The 20,772-nt window shown below is 45.6% G+C and overlaps 1 protein-coding gene across 2 annotated transcripts in view; it reads left to right on the forward strand.

Annotated features, from left to right (window-relative positions):
• The window catches only part of LOC144672573 (tensin-2-like), a 237,007-nt gene that overhangs the window by 73,065 nt on the left and 143,170 nt on the right, over positions 1-20,772 (forward strand). Inside the window, exons 1-2 of one of the 2 annotated variants that reach the window (XM_078534375.1) lie at positions 3,057-3,220; positions 18,502-18,616. In XM_078534375.1, coding sequence (XP_078390501.1) covers positions 3,176-3,220; positions 18,502-18,616 — 160 coding nt within the window. In that variant the 5' untranslated portion in view covers positions 3,057-3,175. Of the gene's footprint in view, positions 1-3,056; positions 3,221-18,501; positions 18,617-20,772 lie in introns of those variants that run through there. The other variant, XM_078534376.1, reaches the window with a different exon arrangement.

Raw genomic sequence — 20,772 nt, forward strand, 5'->3', positions numbered from 1 at the left:
GGTGTAGGTACACCCACAGTGCTGTTAGGGAGGAAGTTCCAGGATTTTGACTCAGTTACAGTGAAGGAACGGAGATATATTTTCAAGCCAGGATGGTGTGTGGCTTGGAGGTGAACTTCCAGGTGGTGGTGTTCCCATGTGTCTGCTGCCCTTGTCCTTCTAGATGGTAGAGGTCGTGGATTTGAAAGGTGCTGTCGAAGGAGCCTTGGTGAGTTGCTGCAGTGCATCTTGTAGATGGTACACACTGCTGCCACTGTGCATTGGTGGTGGAGGGAGTGAATGTTTAAGGTGGTAGATGGGGTGCCAATCAAGCGGGCTGCTTTGTCCTGGATGGTGTTGAGCTTCTCGAGTGCTGTTGGTGAGTTTTGGAATGTTGCTGCAATGCACCCTGTAGATCAGTGGTGGGAAATCTGCAGCCCGCAGGCTGCATGTGGCCCATCAGGGTTCTGAGTGCGGCCTGTGAGACCGTTACCCACGCACAGGGTGACGCTGCTATGGTTCAATCACATCCCGGGAATTGTGGGTACACAAGCGCAGTTAGCAAAATTACCCTATCCCGGGAGACCGTTGTGGTTATAACACCGGTGGACATGGGAGGTTGTGCTTTTTGATGTTACTTTTGGTAGTAACCCAGAGTTAGGAGATAGAAACTGGATTTTGGATGCGGCTTTTCTTCATGTGACTACACTCACTTCCCAAATTTGAACAAAATGCTGGAAAAACACTCTGATCAAGGAAATTAATATGATCCATCAGTTCACATACAAGCGCTGTCTACACGGTCAGAGCATTTTGAGAACCGCTTTTCTTCCCAGAGTGATCTAAAGCCCTACCTCTCATTGCTCTCAAATACGTTTGAATTTGATCAGAGCAAATGTGGCATAGTGTGTCAAAGGCTTGGGGTTGGTAAAGGAAGTTTGAGGAGGAATTAATTCATGTTCGTACCCTGGATGAATGTAGGTAAGGCAGGCATAAATATTTATTTTGTTTTTACCATTTGAAGTTGATGACAGTTCTATTAATATATGAATGATTAAGCATTTTCTGTAACTCGTTATGAAATATTTGGCGTGTATTAAATGTATTTAATCTTATTCATGTGGTCTTGGTTAATGCACATGCCCAAATTCAATCTTGCGGCCCACTGAGATGAAGGAGGGCCACTCATGTGGCTCACTCACTAGCCTAGGTTGCCCATCACTGCTGTAGATCGTATACACTGCAGCCATGGTGCGGCAATGGGGGAAGGAATGAATATTGGGCCCTGTACTTTGGGGTCTGGTCAAATGGGCGACACTGCCCTGGGTGGTGTGGGGCTTCTTGAGTAGTCGTTTGTTAGCACAGAACTTGAGTATTACTGAAAAAAGAGACATGCTGTCGAAGCTTTTCGTCTTGCACTCATCAGGACAGATTCGCAAGAATACCAAATCTCAAAGAGAACAACAATTTATACTGCATGAGAAAAGGGTGCTGATTGGTTGGCAAGTGGACTCTGATTGGCATTCCATGGGGAATACACCAGGGAACAGTTATCCCCAAACTGTCCTGATTATGTCTTGATGAGTGCAAGACAGAAAGCTTTGACAGCATGTCTCGTTTTTTTCAGCAAAATGCCTTGAGTGTTGTGAGAGCTGCACCCATCCAGGCAAGTGGAGAGTATTCCATCACACTCCTGACTTGTGCCTTGTTGATGGTGGACAGGCTTCAAGGGTTCAGGAGGTGAGTTACTTGCCACAGTGTACCCAGTTTCTGCCTTCCCATTTTAGTCACAATGTCAATAGGGCTGATCTAGATAACCTTCTGGTCGTTGATGATCTACAAGATGTTTGGTGGTGGAAATCTCGGCGATGGTGGTGCAATTGAAAGACAAGTGGGTGGGGCAGGGATCATCTTCAACCTGGACACAATACTTCAGGACTCTCCTGGGAAGAGGCAATAATCACTTTGTGATGTTTCTCATCATTCTCCAATGACAGTAAAGTCCAAAGGCAAGTTGAGTCTGCGGTGTGTAAAACTCATGTTTAAACAATTCTCCTCTATGGATATAACTCCTAGGAATGCAATGGAAAGATTTCTTCTGGCCCATGTGTGAGATCCAGTGCTAAGCCATGAGGTGGATTTGTAGCTTAATGGATGAGCATTTTTTATCAGCCTCTGCAGCCATACCTGGGTACCAGCTGTGGCTCAGTGGAGAGTACACTTGCCTCTGAGTCAGACGGCTGTAGGTTCAAGTAGTACCCACTCCAGGAATTGAGCACAGAAATCCAGGCTGACACTCCAGTACAGTCCTGAGGGAGTGCAGCATTGTCAGAGCTGCCACCTCTCAGATGAGGTGTCTGCCCTCTCAGGAGGGTGTAAAGGATCCCAGGGCATTATTTTGAAGAAGAGCAGGGGAGTTCTCAGTGTTCTGGCCAATATTTATCTCTCATTCAACATCACAAAAACTGATTATTTGGTCATTATCACGTTTGCTGTTTGTGGGAGCTTTCTGTGTGCAAATTAGCTGCCGTATTTCCTACATTACAACAGGGACTAAACTTCAAAGTAGTACTTCATTGGCTGTCAAGTGCTTTGGGACGCCCTGAGGATGGGAAATGTGCTATAGAAATGCAAGTCTTTCTCTTTACATGAGCTTTACTCTTTCCACTATAGCACTGTAGAATCGGAATTTCCCAGATGAATTTAAGCCCCATTTTGCTTGACCATTTCATTATCTCCCACGTGAAAATGAGATATAATTTAACAATTAATATTTTATTACAGTACAGGACCTATATCCTGCTGGTCTGAAAATTGTCTTATAAATTGAACCCTCCAAACAAAATAATAATTATGGCTGGGAACATGAATCAATTAGTTCTCCTCGTCTGTTTTCTCTTGTTGTAAAGCAGATTTTGAGGGTATGAGGAAGGTGCAGCATTTCATTGGCTTCACTGAGTGCCAGAGTAATGGTTTTGTGGACAGAAGGATTTTTTTTTTGGCAAGGCATAAAGAACTGAAGCAGAGAGAGAGAGAGGCCAAGCCTCCAGCGGCAACTCCAGTGCATCAGTAGCAGAGCAGCCTTACAAACGCACTTTGTGCTGTTCACAAAGTCTCAGTGTTTTCATTTTTCTTTTTCCTTGGAAGGGCGGGGAGGGGGGCAAAAAAAAAAGCGAGCGACCCTGCAGATTGTAAAATGTCGACTCTCGAGAAGGCCAGAGGAAGAAAAGTTGTGTCGCAGGTAACTAGTCCGTGCTCTTTCTTTGTCAGCTGTTAAACATTTGTTGCTTTCGTATAATTCACAATAAACCTAAAGCTCTGATGTGGCGAGTATAGTGAAATTCTTACTGCTTCTGCGCCTTGTCGCTGCGGCTCTCACTACAAATCCGTGCAGGGACTTTTAACTCATCATGTTTAGTGAAGGGGAGCCCCAGTCTATACACTGACGCTGAGATGTATTCAGCACAGCCTGGAGAACTACACGTTTTCGCCTCCTCTTGTGTTCTGCAGAGCAGCTGACTTATGACGGCTGCAGTTTGCCTGTCGAGAAGGCAAAATGCAGGCTTTTTACTGTATATTAAGGAGCACAGCTTTGACAGGACGTTTCCCCAGTCCTTTGCGCTAACAATAGCCGTATTCTTTCGAAACTCGTCCTCTGCAGACTAAAATGAGCCCCCGTTACAAGACTTTCTCCACTGTGAGCTGTCAGCTCTGTTGTCGCTTTTGCTACTGTGCTGGTATTGGAGATGCCAGTGAGTGTTTGGAAAGGGTGGCGGGAGCTTTCAGCTCTGCGAGGGATTAATGATTAAACTGCGGCGAGGGGTGGGGGCTTTGTGTGCACACAACTATTGGCAGACGAAATATCAAACATTCAGGAGTTTAAATTGGAGTGTGCGGTTCCTAATCAGGCACGGGCTCCCGGGTGGGCACAAGAGTCACCAGCCAAATCCTGAAACTAGAGCTAACAGAATGAGCTGTTCAGAAACTTGTGTGCAACAACAACTTATGTTTATATAGCGCCTTTTAAGGTAATTAAAAACATCCCTTCACAGGAACATTATAAAACAAAATTAGACACCGAGCCACATCAGCAGGTATTAGGTAAGATGACCAAAAGCCTGGGCAAAGGGTTAGGTTTTAAGGAGTGTCTTAAAGGAGGAGAGCTGGAGAGGAATTCCAGAGCTTAGCCAGCTACGGTGGAACGATTAAAATTGGGGATGTGCAAGAGGCCAGAATTAGAGGAGTGCAGATATCTCAGAGGGTTGTGGGGCTGGAGGAGATTACAGAGATAGGGAGGGGCCGAGGCCATGGAGGGACTTGTAAACAAGGATGAGAATTTTAAAATCATTACAACAGTGACTACACTTCAAAAGTAGCTCATTGGCTGTAAAGTGCTTTGAGATGTCCAGTGGCTGTGAAAGGTGCTATATAAATGCAAGTCTTTCTTTCTTCAACTGGAAGCCAGTGCAGGTCAGTGAGCGCAGGGGTGATGGAGGATCTGGATTTGGTGTGAGTTAAGACACAGGCAGCAGAGTTTTGGATGACCTCAAGTTTACAGAGTGTAGAGTGTGGGAGACCAGCCAGGGGTGTGTTGGAATAGTCGGGTCTGGAGGTAACAAAGGGACAATGAGCTGGGACAGGGGCATAGACCAGTGATCTTCCAGAAGTGGAAATGGGAGGTCTTAGTGATGGTGGGAATATGTGATTGGAAGCTTGTGTAAAAGGTTTGCTGCCAGGTTGTGGGCAAAGGGTAGAGGAGGGATTTTGTTTTGCGGGGGGGGGGCTCCATCTCTTGAAAGTCCGCTGAAGCAATCACAATATGAGAAAAAGCATTTTACGCAGCGAGTGGTTAGGACCTGAAATTAGACTATCATCTGAAAAAGAAGAATGTGCAGGGTTACGGGGAGAAAGCAGGAGAAAGGCACTAAGTGAATTGCTCATTCGGAGAGCTGGTGCAGACATGATGGGCCAAATGGCCTCCTTCTGTGCTGTAACAATTCTGTAATTGCGAGAGCATCTGTTCCATATTGCACACTGCCTTGTGAAACCTGTGACAGCGCCAGTCTCACTTCCTGAAGATGCCAACGTACAAGCGCATAGTTCCCACGGGCACTGACTACCCTCTGGGTACTCCACGCAATGGATCATTCTTCGCATTGCAGTCCACGTTGGGAGGGTTGAGGAGCAGTTGATTCTGTGAATCGAGACTGATGCTGATGGATTTCCCAGTGGGATTCCTGGATTAACAAAAACTTCTTTATTCTGCTGCCCCATCCATGCCACCCTGGGTGGTGGGGGTGGGGTATAAAACCAAGTTGTAGCACCCCACATCTAACTAAGATCAGTACAGTCAATACAGATTTAGAATCAAGACCATTTTGCGTTGTCCACTTCGGTTCTGTACTTAGCAGCCCACATCCCAGCTTTAAGGGTTTGAAGTTCTCTCACTATTGCTGTGGATTGTTTGTGAATGTGGGACTCTCAGTCCTGATAGGAGGTATTCTAAAAAACATTACAGTACCTTCATTCTGTCAGTCCGGAGATGGGAACTGTTACTGTAGCCTTGACATGAGATCTCTATTATATGAAGTGGGTTTTTTTTTTCAGAAATTCCCTCTGATTTTTTGCCTTAGGGCACCTTTGTAAAGCATGGGCGGATTTTTTTTAGTACATGAAGTGCATTAGTCATAACTGGATGAGAGTCTGCCAAAAATCGTGTAATAGGGCTATTGAAATTTAAGCCCAGAAGACGAATCCTTCTTTCATAAAAAAAAGAAATCAGCCTCATTAACCCCTTCCTTCGCACAATTTTCTCTTGAATGCACAGATGCCCCCTTGATGGCTCAGTGTGTATATGAACTCCCTAGAGTGCGGCGAAGCCAGCCAGACCAAGAAAGGTTCACTCCCTCAAGCCTGTCATCTCTTTCCAAGGTAGATTAACTAGCGATCTACAGCAGAGGAAAATTCGGGGCTCTAGAGAGAGGGCAGGACGGTACATGTAGTGTTTTGGATTGCTCCAGCAAAGAGCTGGCACAGACACAATGGGCTGAATGGCCCTTTTCTGTGCTGTAAACACCTATGGTTCCATCGATCTCAGTCTTGACTATACTCAACAGCTGCGTATCCACAACCTGCTGGGATAGAAAATTCCGAAGATTCACAACCCTCTGAGTGAAGAAATTTCTCCTCAGCTCAGAGCTAAATGGCCAACCTCTTATCCTGATTCTGTGACCCCCCCCCACCCTCCAGTTTAGAGTCTTCAGACAGAGGAAACAGCCTCTCAGCATCGAATCTGTGAAGCCCCTTAAGAACCTTATACGTTTCAATGAGATCACCTCTCATTCTTAGTAACTATAGAGAACATGGTGCCATTCTATGCGATCTCTCCTTGTAGGACAATCCTCTCACATTCCGGGAATCAATCTAGTCTCTGCCTTTACAGGACAAGAGGAGAACAGGAAGCATTTGGGAGGAGGGGTTGGGTTGAGTAGATCCTGCAATCGTCACAAAATTTCCAATCCGGCAGACTGGGTTGCATGTGAAAATTCTGTCAATGTGGTTTATTACTTTGTGCTTCGCTGCCTCGTATATACAGGGAGTTGACATCAACTCTTTGTTCTGGTTTCTGGCTCCTTGTGTGGAAGATACCAACAAGCAACTTGCTGATGCCAATGAGACAAGTAGGCAAGCCCTCCAAACAGCACTCATCATGATCCGCGCAGTCATCTTCAGAACTGGGACCTTAAGGGAAACCATTTCCATCACAAAAACAGAGCAGCCTGCTGAACCTCGCACTGTGTGTGTCAGAAACATTCATTCTTGGGGCTTGAACATCTTCTTGGGCATCCTTATGCTTTGGAGATGAAGGACATTGTGTGACCATGGCTGTTGGGCGTGGCCAAGTTGATTTTTTTTTGTTCAATTGGTGCAGTTTACATGAATGAGATGAGTACAAATGGACAGTAGTTTAAGTGTAAAGTGTAAAATGAACAGGCATCATCAAATGAGGGACCAGGGGATGTTCTGGGCTCAAATCCCTCTTGGACTGATACCCTAATAATGCTCTTGCATTAGAGCTCTGGAGTCATTGTGGCACAGGAGGCCATTCAGCCCATCAAATCCATGCCAGCTCCCTGTAGACCATTCCAGTCAGTCTCATTCCCCCATTCTATCCCCATAGCCCTGCAAGTTTATTTCCCTCAAGTGCCCATTCAATTTCCTTTTGAAATCATTTATTGTCTCCTCTTTCACCGCCCTCATAGGCAGAGGGTTCCAGGTCGTTGCCACTCGCTGTGTAAAAGAAATGCTTCCTCACATTCCCCCTGCATCTCTTGCCCAAAAATCTGTGTCCTCTTGTCCTTGTACCAGTGAAATGAAAGCAGTTCGGTATTTGTGTAAAGACTTATCGTGCTAACTCAACCCATTTACATGCAAATGAACAGCATTTGCAATCTTAGCATCAGCCACAGGTACGGGTTTTGCAAAGTCACCGTCATGACTTTGCGACTCTCTCCAGTTGACCTGAATGCCATCGGCACTAAATGTTTGTATTGTACACTGGTATTTTCAGGCAGAGGCAGTGAATGAAAATCCTGTTCCAGCTTTCTTATATTTCAGCGGCCCTCTTGCCTCTGGAGGCAACCCTTGAGATGAGGCCTGAGTGAATTAAACTTGAGGCATTTTAATCCCATTTCCTGATGGATAGGAGTTGAAATAATTTAGCATGAATTAGTGTTGGATTAGAGTTGCTATTCCTTGACAATCTTTCCTTTTTGGCCTGAGTTGTTTAACCCCAGTTCTGCTTGGAGCTGCTCCTGCAGTAATGAGATGTCGAACAGATGCCGTGTTTGGTTGTAAGGCTACACTGATATTCTCGTGAGGTGGAATTGGAAGTTACAGAAGAAGGCAAAACCTTGCCTTTCCCAACCTCAAGACATCCCAAAGCACCTTATATCCAATGAAGTACTTCTTGAAGTGTAGTCACTGTTGTAATGTACGAAATGCAACAGTTACACACAGCAAAATCCCACAAATAGCAATGTGATAATGACCTGGGAGTGAGCTTCTGTCTCTTGGTGTCTCTGGTAGTGAACCTCCATTTCTCAGTGCCTTGCAGTGGGCCTCCCTCTCTCAGCGCCTCTGGGAGTGAGCCTCCGTGTCTCCAGCACTCCAATAATGCTGCCAGGACTGTCAGTTGCAGGGAGAGACATGTGCAGACCATTCCTTTTTGAGCTAAAGTTGCACAGATGAAAGAAAGATAGATGCATTTATATAGCACCGTTCACAATCACAGGACATGGCCAATCAAGTACTTTTGAAGTGTAGTCATTGTCGTAATGTGGGAATGGCTCTGCAGTGATGGGTCACTGGTGATTTCACTATAGATTAGGCTGAGGGAGTTTGCTAAACAGCTTTTCCTAAAGGTGTGAATCCATGCCACCCGTACATCTTATAACAGAGTCGTCTGAGGCCCCAACTCTCCATCCCTCAGATTAAGGAGAGAGCAAAAGAAACCTGTTAAAGGAGAGAATGCTTCAAATGATAGTTTACATTGGTTTCTCCCTCAGTGAGAATGTCACTGGAGTGGGAAATGGTGCAACTGCCACTTAAGGTCGATTGTTGGGAGAGAGTAGAGGGAGCTTTCACTGACCTGTAAGCACTTGAGGGAATAACAAATGTGATTATGCTCAGCATGGCTGTCCTACACTTAAATGAGAATGGGCATTAATTAAAGTTGGTTAAGATAGGTTCTTTAATGTAGACCAGGAGCCCTGTACGTTTAAGATGCTACACCACGGTTCTGTAGCAATTCCTCGATTGTTATCTCATGATGTGGCGACACTGTTGGAAGAGTTACATGGTAGGAAAGCTCAGATGGCTATTGGACAAACAATTAGCCTGTGTTGTCTTCATTGCCTGATTTCTGAATCCTTACAGTCATGAGGGAAGGGAAGACAGACAGAGGCCTCAGCTTCTGCCAGTAACATCTGGATTCTGGTTCTGACTGGAAAGGCCCCATGGGTAATCTGAAGCAATTACAGCTGACAATATGGTTCTATCTGAAAGGCCAAAGGAGGACCAGGTGGCTGAGGCCCTCTGCACCAGAGGAAGCCTTAAGGGGATAGGCAAGTGTAGGAAGTGAACACTTTCCCACATAAAAATGCTCTTTTATTCAGTTGGACTTGTGGGGCGGGGGGTGATTTTTGGAAACAAAAGGAAATTCCATTATCAAACTAAGAGGATTGTATCAGGTCAGGAGCAGATTCCTGCCCCTTCCATTTGCATTGATGCCTGTTTCCCCGGAAGCTTTCCTGCCTAACGCTAAAGTCACAGCAAACAGTCCAGTGTGGAACAGACGGCTGGCCATGCAAGTTTAGGACAGAAACATGGAAAACATATGACACGGGAAGACCATTCAGCCCATTGTGTCTGTGCCATCAGAAAAAGAGTTATCCTGTCTGATCCCACTTTGCAGCTCTTGGTCTGTAGCTCTGTAGGTCACAGCACATCCAAGTGCATTTTAACCGCAATGAGAGTTCCTGCCTCTACCACCCTTTTTTCAGACAGTGAGTTCAACTCCCCTCTAATCCTTCGACCAATTACTTTAGATCTATGCTCCTGGGCTATTGGCCTCTCTGCTATGGGAAATAGGTCCTTCCTATCCACTCTATGTAGGCCCCTCAGAATTTTATACACCTCAGCTTCCTCTGTATTTAAAAAAAAAACTTCATTATAGGTGCAATCTCTGCGATGTTACCAAAGTAAATGGCAGCACTTGCTCCTGACATCCGAAAAAGTTATTTTTATGAAAGATACATATCGTTAATTGTTTTATTAAAGGCAGACCTTTTAATTTATTCAGTTTGAAGAGGGATGTTGAGAGTGATATTCTGGCCAAGCAAGCATGACCGAGATTGCAAACTCTTTTAAATACAGGGAGCTGTGGTGATTTTCCCAAGTGGACAATATTAAGATGATTGAATTTAAATTCATAGTATATTTTGGGGAAAATAAATTACTGTATTCCGAAAATTTGTAAAGTTACATTGCAGCACAGTTCAAAAGTGGCAGTTCACATGCTGCAACCCAGATCAGTTATGTGCAATACAGTAGATGGAACTCTTGGGTGCCTCACTCCACTTATTGGATCTACCTCATTTTCCTGATGCCAGGCAGCTCTGTATGTTGCTACCTCCTGCAACGCCAGAGGAATGGGGCCAGCCTCTGAGAACATGCACCTCCACCACCTCATGGCTGAAAGAGAAAAAAGCCACACACTCTGCTCTGTTTGAAAGAAAATGACTATTGTAAAAAAAAATTGAGGGAATGTTCCATTGATCTCAACATAAGTCAATGTGACAATGAATGCTAGGTTAGAGGGGTTGCAGTATTTAGACCACTCAATTTAAAAGTAATCCTCAAATAAGTTTTGATTTAATTGTTTAACAAAATATTGTATTTTGCTGTTGAATTATATTAATATTGACTTATTCAAAAGCATAGTTTCCTGAGCTAAGTTTTTCACTGAATTTTGTGCTGATCTAAGGGAAGGATGTTATTCCAGAGAGATGGAGCTTTTCCATTTATTTGACAGCATCTCACTCAGGGCCCAAGTTCATCGCAGCTAAATACTGAGTAAAGCCCCCTCTGCTCTGCCCACATACAGTGTGTACCACCCCTACTGCACCAGTATAGTATTTCTATTTCCTATGCCAACCAACCTGTGGCCTTGAAGGTTCCTGATCGGCAGGACAGTGTCAAGGAGCCTCAGTAAGCTGGCTCATGGGGTGGCAGGATATGGGTTGGCATCTACCATCCTACCCCCCAAGTGCCACTCCCCCCCATTCTCCAGGTGCCACTCTCCCCGTCCTCCAGGTGTCACTTCCTCCCTCCCCCCCACCCATTCTCCAGGTGCCACTCCCTTTCATCCCCTGGGTGCCACTCCTCCCCACCATCCCCCAAGTTCCACTCTTTCCCCCCCAACACCATCCTCCAGGTGCCAATCACTCCCACCCTCAGTGAGTTGCACAGATCCTGGTATATCTGCTGGGGTATGGCGAGTTAAGGAACTTGGCACCAAAGCCTTCGCTCATTAACTGAAGAGAAATTGGAGCCAGCAGCTGTCTGGTGGGAAAACAAAAGTTGCACAAATAACCTACTAAATACAAGTCCTGTCGTATTTTGAATATCATGTGAGGTTTTTTGTTGTTTGGAAAGTGGTTATATAATCTGTCTGAGGCATTCAGGAAAAACTTGAGGGTTTCTGTGAGACTGGTGGCTCGTGTTCCCACAGGCTGGTGGGGGTGAGGCATGTTCCATGAAAATCCATCCTAAAGGCTAAGGATTACCTCACCTGAGTGGTCATTGTTTATGCATGAGGCTGGGTGGTAAGTGTTTGACGGCTGCTTGAGCGCGTTGGTGGGTGGGGGCATCTGCAGATTAGCCTGATCTTGCCCACTCTCAAGCTTCACATGTGTGCATTTTGCAGAAGCCTGTTTTCTTTTTATTCCCTGGCTCTCCCTAACTCAGGGTGTGGGACTAACTTTAACTTGCTCTACCGCTACCTCCGCTCCGGTAACTTTGCACGACTGGAGATCAGACCAGGCATATTACTGTTCTAGATAGAGTCATTACAGCACAGAAGGAGGCCATTTGGCCCATTGAGTCCATGCCAGCTCCCTGTGGAGCAATCCAGTCAGCTCCCCGCTCTATCGCTCTCGCCCTGCAAGTTCATTTCCTTCAAGTGTCCATCTAATTTCCTTTTGAAACTGTTGATCTTGTCTGCTTCCACCATCCTCGTAGAGTATGGCCCCATTTCACAGGGAGCAGCGCATTTAACAAAGGAACCATTATGACAACAGTATAAGACTCCCTCTCTCCACCAACACCCCCACCCCCCCCACCACGCCTTTTAAGAAATGTCAAAGCTCCAGTAATAAAATCTCACTCTCTAAATGAATCAAAAATATTCATTTGAGAATTGATGAAAGTGCGGGCAACATGCTGGCAACATTCCCACCATTTTCCAAAGTGTATGGGCATCAGGCAAGGCTCTTGCCACCGATGTGTACAGTGCTTGCCAAATTTAAGTTTGGATATCTCTTAAGTAATTTCACAAACTGTTAATACTCAAGTCTTTACAATGACAGACTGCGCGCAGTCCCTTTCCTGTTGTATAGCTTTGCATCCAGTTGATCATGACCTGCAAACCATCCCAGAGATGCTGTACAAACCAAGTGAATTGATTACTCCCACAAGGCAGCATCCTATCCTACAGCTTGCCTCATCAGTGCATTAAAAAGCATCTTCCTGCACATTTCAGCTTTCAGGGGAAAAAATCTTGTAGCATCTAAAGAAACGTTCAATTATAAAGGGTTAAAAATTCCAATCAGAGATGTTTAAGTGAATAGGCATTAGTCCAAAGCAGAAATCCAGTTTCAGCACATTTTGTGTTCCCATGTAAAGTGCCCAGATCAGAATTCCTACCCTGTAATGTTGGATGTGTATGAGCTGTGGCTCAATTGGTAGCACTCTCGCTTCTGAGACAGAAGGTTGTGGGAGCAGGTCCCACTCCAGGACTACAATAATTGAGGCTGACACTCCCAGTGCAGTACAGAGGGAGTGCCGCATTGTTGGAGGTGCCGTCTTTCAGATGAGACATTAAACTCTGTCTGCCCTCTCAGGTGGATGTAAAAGATCGCATGGCACTGTTTCAATGAAGAATAGGGAAGTTCTCCTTGATGTTCTGACCAATGTTTATCCCACAGTCAACATCACAAAAAAACAGGTTATCTGGACGTCATTGCATTGCTGTTTGTGGGAGCTTGCTGTGTGCAAATTGGCTGCCATGTTTCCTATATTACTTCAAAAAGTTCTTCACTGGCTGCAAAGTGCTTTGGGACATCCATTGGTCATGAAAGGCGCAATAGGAATGCAAGTCCCTTTTTACTGTAACCTGGTTGGTCTGCTTGAAGCTATCTTCCTGTTCATTTAGTACATGGTTTACTTTGAATATACGGCCTGGTTGTAAAGGAGAATGTCTATAAATGCCCATAATTTTTAAAATCATATCATTTGGCAGTAATTTTTTTTTGCCTTTAAACTTAATGAACCAAAACCAATCCAATTGGATCAGACTAATTTGGTTCTATTATCAATAATTTACTGTCCTGTTTCTCATCATGCTTTTCTGCAGTTTGACCTGATCCAGGGTTAGATTGGTGGCAGGCTCCGGGCTCAGATTAAACTAGGAGCCTCTGAAGCCATGGACTGTGAGTGGGTGATGTAAGTGCTTCGTATCATCAGAACCTGCAGATTCCATTTCTGCCTGCTAACTGCTGCCCTTTTTGATCCTTAGCACATTTTGAACAGCATTTGTGATAAGTGGAAAAATTAGCTTTCTAATCATTTTTTCCTTCTTCAAAGCAACGCCCATTTTCACAAGCTTGAAGTCTTTAGGGGTTAAGGCATGCCTGCTTCAGAATGTTCTTCTAGGTCCAATGCTGGTGCAATGTGGATGGAACAGGCACACTGAAGTGTAGCGTGTCTGTAAGAGTGATCGGGAGGCTTGGTTGTGCACCCTGCAGGATGGTGGAACCGTAGCAGCCTTTCAGCACAATAAAACTCTTCAAGATTATGGTCTGTAAAAGGGGGAAATGAGAGCTTGTACATTTTATGCCACTGTATCTTCAGCTTCCTATGTATTGTTGTCCGTTCCGAATCCTGGCCTCTTTATCAGAAAGGAAGTGTCGCATGATCAGGAGTACAGAGATTGCAGAGTATCTTTTTGGCATAAACAAGCTTGTGAAATTCTGTCCAGCTCTGCACTTCCTGAGTGTCAAACATGCCTATTTAAAATGCCGAGAGAGAGGGACACTCCTGCTCCAATCAAGGATTCAGATAACTTGGGCTCAGACTCTCCAAAAGCATGTAGGTTCTGCACCCAAGGTTCAAAATGTAATCAATTTAATCCCTAAAGTACCACCCATTAAGAAAGGACCTTTGGAGAAGCCTTTCCTCTTATGTAAACCAACGATTAATTAACAAAAAGAAAGACTTGCATTTACATGCAAGTACTTTTTGAAGTGTAGTCACTGTTGTAAAGTATGAAAAACAGCAGCCAATTTGCGCATGGGAAGCTCCCGCAAACAGCAATGTGATAATGATCAAATAAACTGTTTTAGTTTATCTGAGGGATAAATATTGGCCTCGATACTGGGGAGAACTCTCCCCGTTCCTCTTCAAAATAGTGCCCTCGGATATTTTATATCCGCCTAAGAAGGCAGACAGGGCCTAAGTTCAATGTCTGATCTGAAAGAAGGCTCCATTTTGCACAGAGCAACATCTCATAAACAGGGATGAGATGAATGACCAGTTAATTCCCTCTGTGAAAGTATTTTAACATTGGATGGATTGGGACAGCCTTGCAAAAGCTAAATTAAAATAGCAATACTAAAGATCATTTGAAAATGACACCAGTACCACTGATTACAAAGAGTTCAATTCTTTCCGATTTCGAATGGAAGGTAAGATATACAGAGAGTTGTGAGGCTGTAAGATTCACTTCCAGGGCTAGTGGTTGAGGCAGGAACCAAGTCAACATTTGAGATTAGATTGGATAAGTGGATGAAAGCGAAGGCAATGAAGGGATGAACAGGGCAGAGGTTAAATGCCAGCCCTGACCAGTTGGACCTAACAGCCTGTTTCCGTGTATGTATTTCTATTTAATTTTTTTTTGGCAAGGTTCGCTGAGGAAAGAATGGTCCCAAAGGGACCAGGAGGACAACCTTTGACTAATACTGTGGGATCTTGAACATCCACCTGAACCACTGCAAGGGGCAGAAGGGGCCTTAGCTGAGGCCAGAGGCCCAAGTCTACTTGCAGTAGCAGAGCAGAGGCCACTCAGATCTGCACCTTATCGTTTTGACATGTTACAAGCACATATCCCAGAGTTGACACTTTGCTGATGGGAACCCCCTCCCACAGATACAGAGAGACGGAAAGACTAATCAGCTTCCCTGTGATCGTAAACCGTTTTTAACATGATTACACAAGAGAGAGTCAGGCCCTTTTTTAAACATGTGACAGTCGATGGTGCGACTTTAAAATGGTTTCACGGAGTCATCCGAGTTAGTATTGGTTTATGTGCTGTGAAATATAAGCTGCAGGGAACTTGGGGCCTAGTGTGAACTCCTTGAACTCATTTCGGTCGCCGTGATGGGTTGGAAAGGAATTCCCCAGATATTTTTCCCCCAAATTGGGCCTGAGGTTTTTACCTTGTTTTCGTGCCTTCTAGGAGATCACATGGTTGCAGGTGGGGAGTGTATTTATTGTGACACACAGGGGAGCACAATTATGGGGGACAGACTGGATGGTCTTTACCTGTCTGCAGCCATTAGTTACTTTGCCTTGTGAGATGGCCACTGAAAGGAGTGTATGAGGCGATAATGTGGTTCCCATACAGCAACTGCTGGTCTGAGCACTGTTTTAAGCTCCAGGCACATTCGGCTGCTCAATTGAAATAAGTTCAGGACCTCAATGATATTTGTATGAGTGAACTGGGCCACTTGGGATGGGTTTGGCACCTCACGTGCAATGGAAGCCTTGGACCTTCACGCCAGAGAATGTATTGAACTCATGGATCCGTCTCCATAGCTATTCCACAGCCATCCGCAAAGATAACTGAGTCTACCCCCAGTACAGCTCGAACCTACATTTGCTCTGGTTGTGCGGAGAGCCCCTTCATAGGGAAGAATTTCCCCCCCCCATTGGGGAAGTGCAGGAGTGGGCACACATCCGATCAGCGTCCCCAATTGGGGGTGCGCCGCCATTTTACGTGGGCGGGCCAATTAAGGCCCGTCTAGCGTGATGTCTGCCAGGAAGCGCTGTGCGCTCCCTGTGCAGGCAGGGGAGGGGAATCCCTCAGCTGAGAGTGCGCTCTTTCACGCATGCACGCAAAAGAGCACACAGACCTCCCTTAGTCTAAGTACTGCCTCAGGGAGATCAACGCCAAATTTAAAAATGGTGAAGGGACAAAAATAAAATTTCCCTGACATGTCCCCTCATGTGACACTGTCACATGAGTTGGGACATGTCCATCACTTTTAATCAAACTTTTATTAAATTTTTAAAAACCCTCATGAAAGCTCATCCTGCCCGTGGATGAGGTTTGATGCTTTGTCTGAAGCCTGCCAGGGCTCCCGGCCTGCCCGCCAACCTTAAGGTTGGACGGGCAGGTCCATTAATTACTTCAATTACTTTTAAAATGGCCTCAATTGGCCGTTGACAGGTCGGCGGGCGCACAGCTGATTTGGCTGTGCCCCCGCCAACCTGAAAATTGAAATGAGGCGGGGTGACGTCAGGAATTCCACCCGACGTCATCTCGCGTCATTTTACACGTCGGCGAGTGGGCCCCGCCCTCGCTCGCTGACCTAAATATCCTGGCCATAGTATTCATTTATTACCACTTTCAAGAAATAGCCCCATTGTCTTGGTTAACATGAAAGGAGAGAGAGAAGGGGAAAATAAAAGTTGGGTAAAGCAAATGAGACTGCCTCAAATTTGACACAGGTGGGCTGCTATCACCTGTTTTCCACTATCCAGGACCTACCCTAGTGTTCCTATATCTAGTGTTACCCTGCCCCTCATTGGGTTAGAATGGGTCTTAGCAATAGATTTGTCAAGCCACAATCACCACACAATGCAGCTCGTGCCTCTCCTCGAAATGTCCATGAGAAAAGTGACAAAAATGTATCGTTATTTCAATAAAATGTAGGTGCATTACAAAGCAAGCCATATTATATAATGACATTGTTTACATTTGTCACCACTTTCAAGAAATAGCTCCATTGTCTTGGTTAACATGAAAGGAGAGAGAGAAGGGGAAAACAAAAGTTGAGTAAAGCAAATGAGACTGCCTCAAATTTGACACAGGATGGCTGGTGTGGGAAGTGGGACATTGCTCAATTATGGGATGTCCTCCTGATTTTGGAGCGGGCCAGATGCTTCACTCTCCATCTAGTGAGGCGACACCTGGGTGTGGAAGGCTGGATGCTGCCACCCGGGAGAGAATATCTTTAGCTCAGTTGCTGTCGTTTTGGCGGAAGAACAGTGAGAAGCAGAAGCTCCATTTTCCCTGGGAATTTTGTGGTTTTTCTGTTAAAGTTATCGTCCTTGAGTGGGAGCGGATTCCCATAGAGATTCAGTCCCTGTGTGACTGAAACAGGAAAGAGGTCCGACTGCAGGTCTAATGTCACTCACTTGGTTGAGCACAAATTTTATAGCTAACAACATAAGGCCAACAAGGTGCAACGAGCTGTTATATATATATCCTTTTGGACCAAAGGATGGGCAGTTATATGGACTGATAGTTTGGTCAGTAACACATGGTGGAGATCTTATGCTGTGGAACTTACCAGAAAGTCTCCCTGATCTGGCCAAGAAAGTAATGATGCAGGGAGTTCCCCACATACTCTGTCACTGGATCAGAGATTCATCTTAATTTAAGAGATGCGGTATTGGACAAGATCTTATTTTATTCAGAACTAACTAAACTCTAGTCAATACACTATTTTTCTATTTGCTAGCTCACAGGATGTGGGCTTTGCTGGCTGGGCCAGCATTTATTTCCCGTCCCTAGTTGCCCTTGACAAGGTGGTAGTGAGCTGCCTTCTTGAACCACTGCAGCCCATGTGGTGTAGATACACCCACAGTGCTGTTAGGGAGGGAGTTCCAGGATTTTGACCCAGTGACAGTGAAGGGACGGTGATATATTTCCAAGTCAGGATGGTGAGTGACTTGGAGGGGAACTTCCAGGTGGTGGTGTTCGCATCTATCTGCTGCCTTTGTCCTTCTAGGTGGTAGAGGTCATGGGTTTGGAAGATGCTGTCGAAGGAGCTTTGATGAGTTGCTGCATTGAATCTTGTAGGTGGTACACACACTGCTGCTACTGTGCATCAGTGGTGGAGGGAGTGAATGTTGGAGGTGCCAATCAAGTGGGCTGCATTGTCCTGAATGGTGTTGAGCTTCTTGGGTGTTGTAGGAGCTGCACTCATCCAGGCAAGTGGAGAGTATTCCATCACAGTCCTGACTTGTGCCTTGTAGATGGTGGACAGGCTTTTGGGAGCTGTGTTGGTTCCTCACCACTGATGGCAAGCCCAGTCTGGCAGATATGTCTTTCAGTACATGGCCAGCTCGGTCAGTAGTGGGTGCTAGCAAACCATTCTTGGTGATAGACATTGAAAATCCCCATCCAGAGTATGTTCTTGCTGCCCTCAGATTATTTGAATCTCTGGTGTTTGATTTTGCAAAGCTCCGTCAAACATGTTTCCTTCAAAATGATGACAAGTCATCTTTAAATTAAACCAGAAAGATGCATGCCCATTTTGAAGCAGCAGTGAGCCGTGTACCGGAGATTCTGTGTAGACAAGCGTTGCTCGCTGACCTTTGACCTTGTGCCAATAAAATTCATTGAGGAATGATGGTGAGGCTGGTTCTAACGCATGTCTCTTTTCTGTCTTGCAGCCTGGTAAGGTCGATCCCCCGAGTACTCACAGCTTTAAGGAGAAAACATTTAAGAAGAAAAAGAACTGTGCAGTATGCAAACAGCCAATCACATCACCGGGAATCCTATGTCGTGGTAAGTAAGGTGCTGTAGATGAAGAATTCCTGTTCAACCTGGAAGGTTCAAACCGGTTTTCTGAGGGGGGATATCAATGGCAGACACTTTCCTCTCTGGTGTCTGTCGTCTTTCAGAGGAGATGTTAAATCGAGGCCCCATCTGCCCTCTCAGGCGGATGTAAAAGATTCCATGGCATTATTTTGAAGAAGAGCAGGCGAGTTTTCCTGGTGTCCTGGCCAATATTCATCCCAATGTCACTAAAATATGAACTCATTGCTGTTTGTGGGACCTTGTTCCTAACATTACAACAGTGACTACACTTCAAAAGTACTCCATTGGCTGTAAAGCGTTTTGAGAGATCCAGAGGTTGTGAATGCATGTTCTCTCTCTCTCTGTGTCTGTGTGTGTGTCTCTTTCTGTTCTCTCTTTCTCTCTCTCTTTCTCCTCTTTCTCTTTCTCTCTTTCTTTTTCTCTCTCTGTTAAGAGTATGAGCTCCTCTTCTATAATTGTCTACCTGTCCAGGCCAGACAGCAACGAAGATGGACAAAATCACTTCCTTCCAGCATTGTATCTGCTGACATGAGATGCACAATTCATCTGATTTTATGATTTAAAATGTCAGCCTCTGTTCAGCGTGTCCCACCAACAGCCTGGCTGGGGGTGGGGATGGTGGGTAGAGGGGTGGTGGGGGTGCCACAATCCCACAGGGCAGGAAAGCATGGGGGTGAGGCTAGGACCCATTCCTCAGTCAATAACAACTTATACTTGTACAGCAATCACTTCACTGAAACATTATCAAACACAATTTGACACCGAACCATATAAGAAGATAGGTTTTAACGTGTGACTTCAAGGAGGAGAGAGAGGCGGAGAGGTTTAGAGAGGGAATTCCAGAGCTTGGAGACATGGCAACTGAAAGCATAGCTGACAGTGATGGAGCGATTAAAATTGGGGATGCAGAATAAGAGGGTAGAATTGGAGGAGTACAGATATCTCGGAGCGATTTTGGGGCTGGAGGAGGTTACAGAGTCGGAGGGGCGAAGCCATGGAGGGATTTGAACACAAGGATACAAAGTTTTCAAAAGACATGGCTTATTGGTGCTCCTGTGCACTCTACCACCATCAAAACCCTCTTTCAAATCCAGGAATTGTTGTATTTGGCCAGTGCTAACATTCAGCAGGGGAGAGTTTGCACTCGTATATCAAACAGAGACACTCAGTGTTTGACCGTGGGTTTGTTGAATTTGCAAAGTCAAGAACAGGGAGGTCATGGGCTTTTGGTTTATGCACTTGCTCCATATGCCATTAAAACAATATAATGATGGAATAATGCAGCACAGGAGGAGGCCATTTAGCCCATCGTGCCTGTGCCAGCTCTTTGACAGATCTATCCAACTCGTTCCCACTCCCCCCTGCTCTTTCCCCAAATGGCCCTGCAAATTATTCCTTTTCAAGTGTTTATCCAATTTCCTTCTGAAAGATAAATCTGCTTCCATCGTCCTTTCAGGCAGCGCCTTCCAGATCATTGGGCTGGCTTTTACACCCTCCCACCGGGCGTGGTTTTGGCGGTCGGGCACATAAAATATACCGGGTGGCCAGCCCACTGTCTTCCTGCCCACTCCTGCACCAGTCTCCATTATTCAGTAGGCAGACAGGGTGCCGAAACTGGCACCCCACCATTTTTAAATAAGCAATTATCGGGCAACTGAGCTTGTTACCAAGCTGATTGACACACATATTATGCTGCCCATGCCATAAAACGGCAGGCGGGATTGGGCAGGCCGATTTTTTCCAAGCAATCTACTTAAAAGCGGGGATACGTCCTTTGGGGCTTGCTCTGTGCACGTTGGGGGATAACCCTTACCCACAAGATGTCACCTCCCACCTTGGCCTTTGTTCCTCCCTGCCTGGCCTCCAAAACTTGACCCTCCCCTCCCTGTGCTCCTCAATCACTCTCCATCCCATACCTCCAACTTACCTCACTTCAGGATACATGTCCTCTTCACCTGTGGGCCTGTCGCAGTCCCAGCAGTGGCCACTACTGAGTTCTGGCACTGCTGGGACTGCGAGAGCCACTGGTCAATCAGGTTGGCCGTTAGCTCCCAAGGGCGGGGATCTATGTCCACAGAGGGACAGAAAGTTCCACTCTTGCCTCGTTCATGCCACCGACAGTG

Source organism: Cetorhinus maximus, chromosome X, assembly GCF_964194155.1.
Source record: "Cetorhinus maximus chromosome X, sCetMax3.hap1.1, whole genome shotgun sequence".
NCBI lineage: Eukaryota > Metazoa > Chordata > Chondrichthyes > Lamniformes > Cetorhinidae > Cetorhinus > Cetorhinus maximus.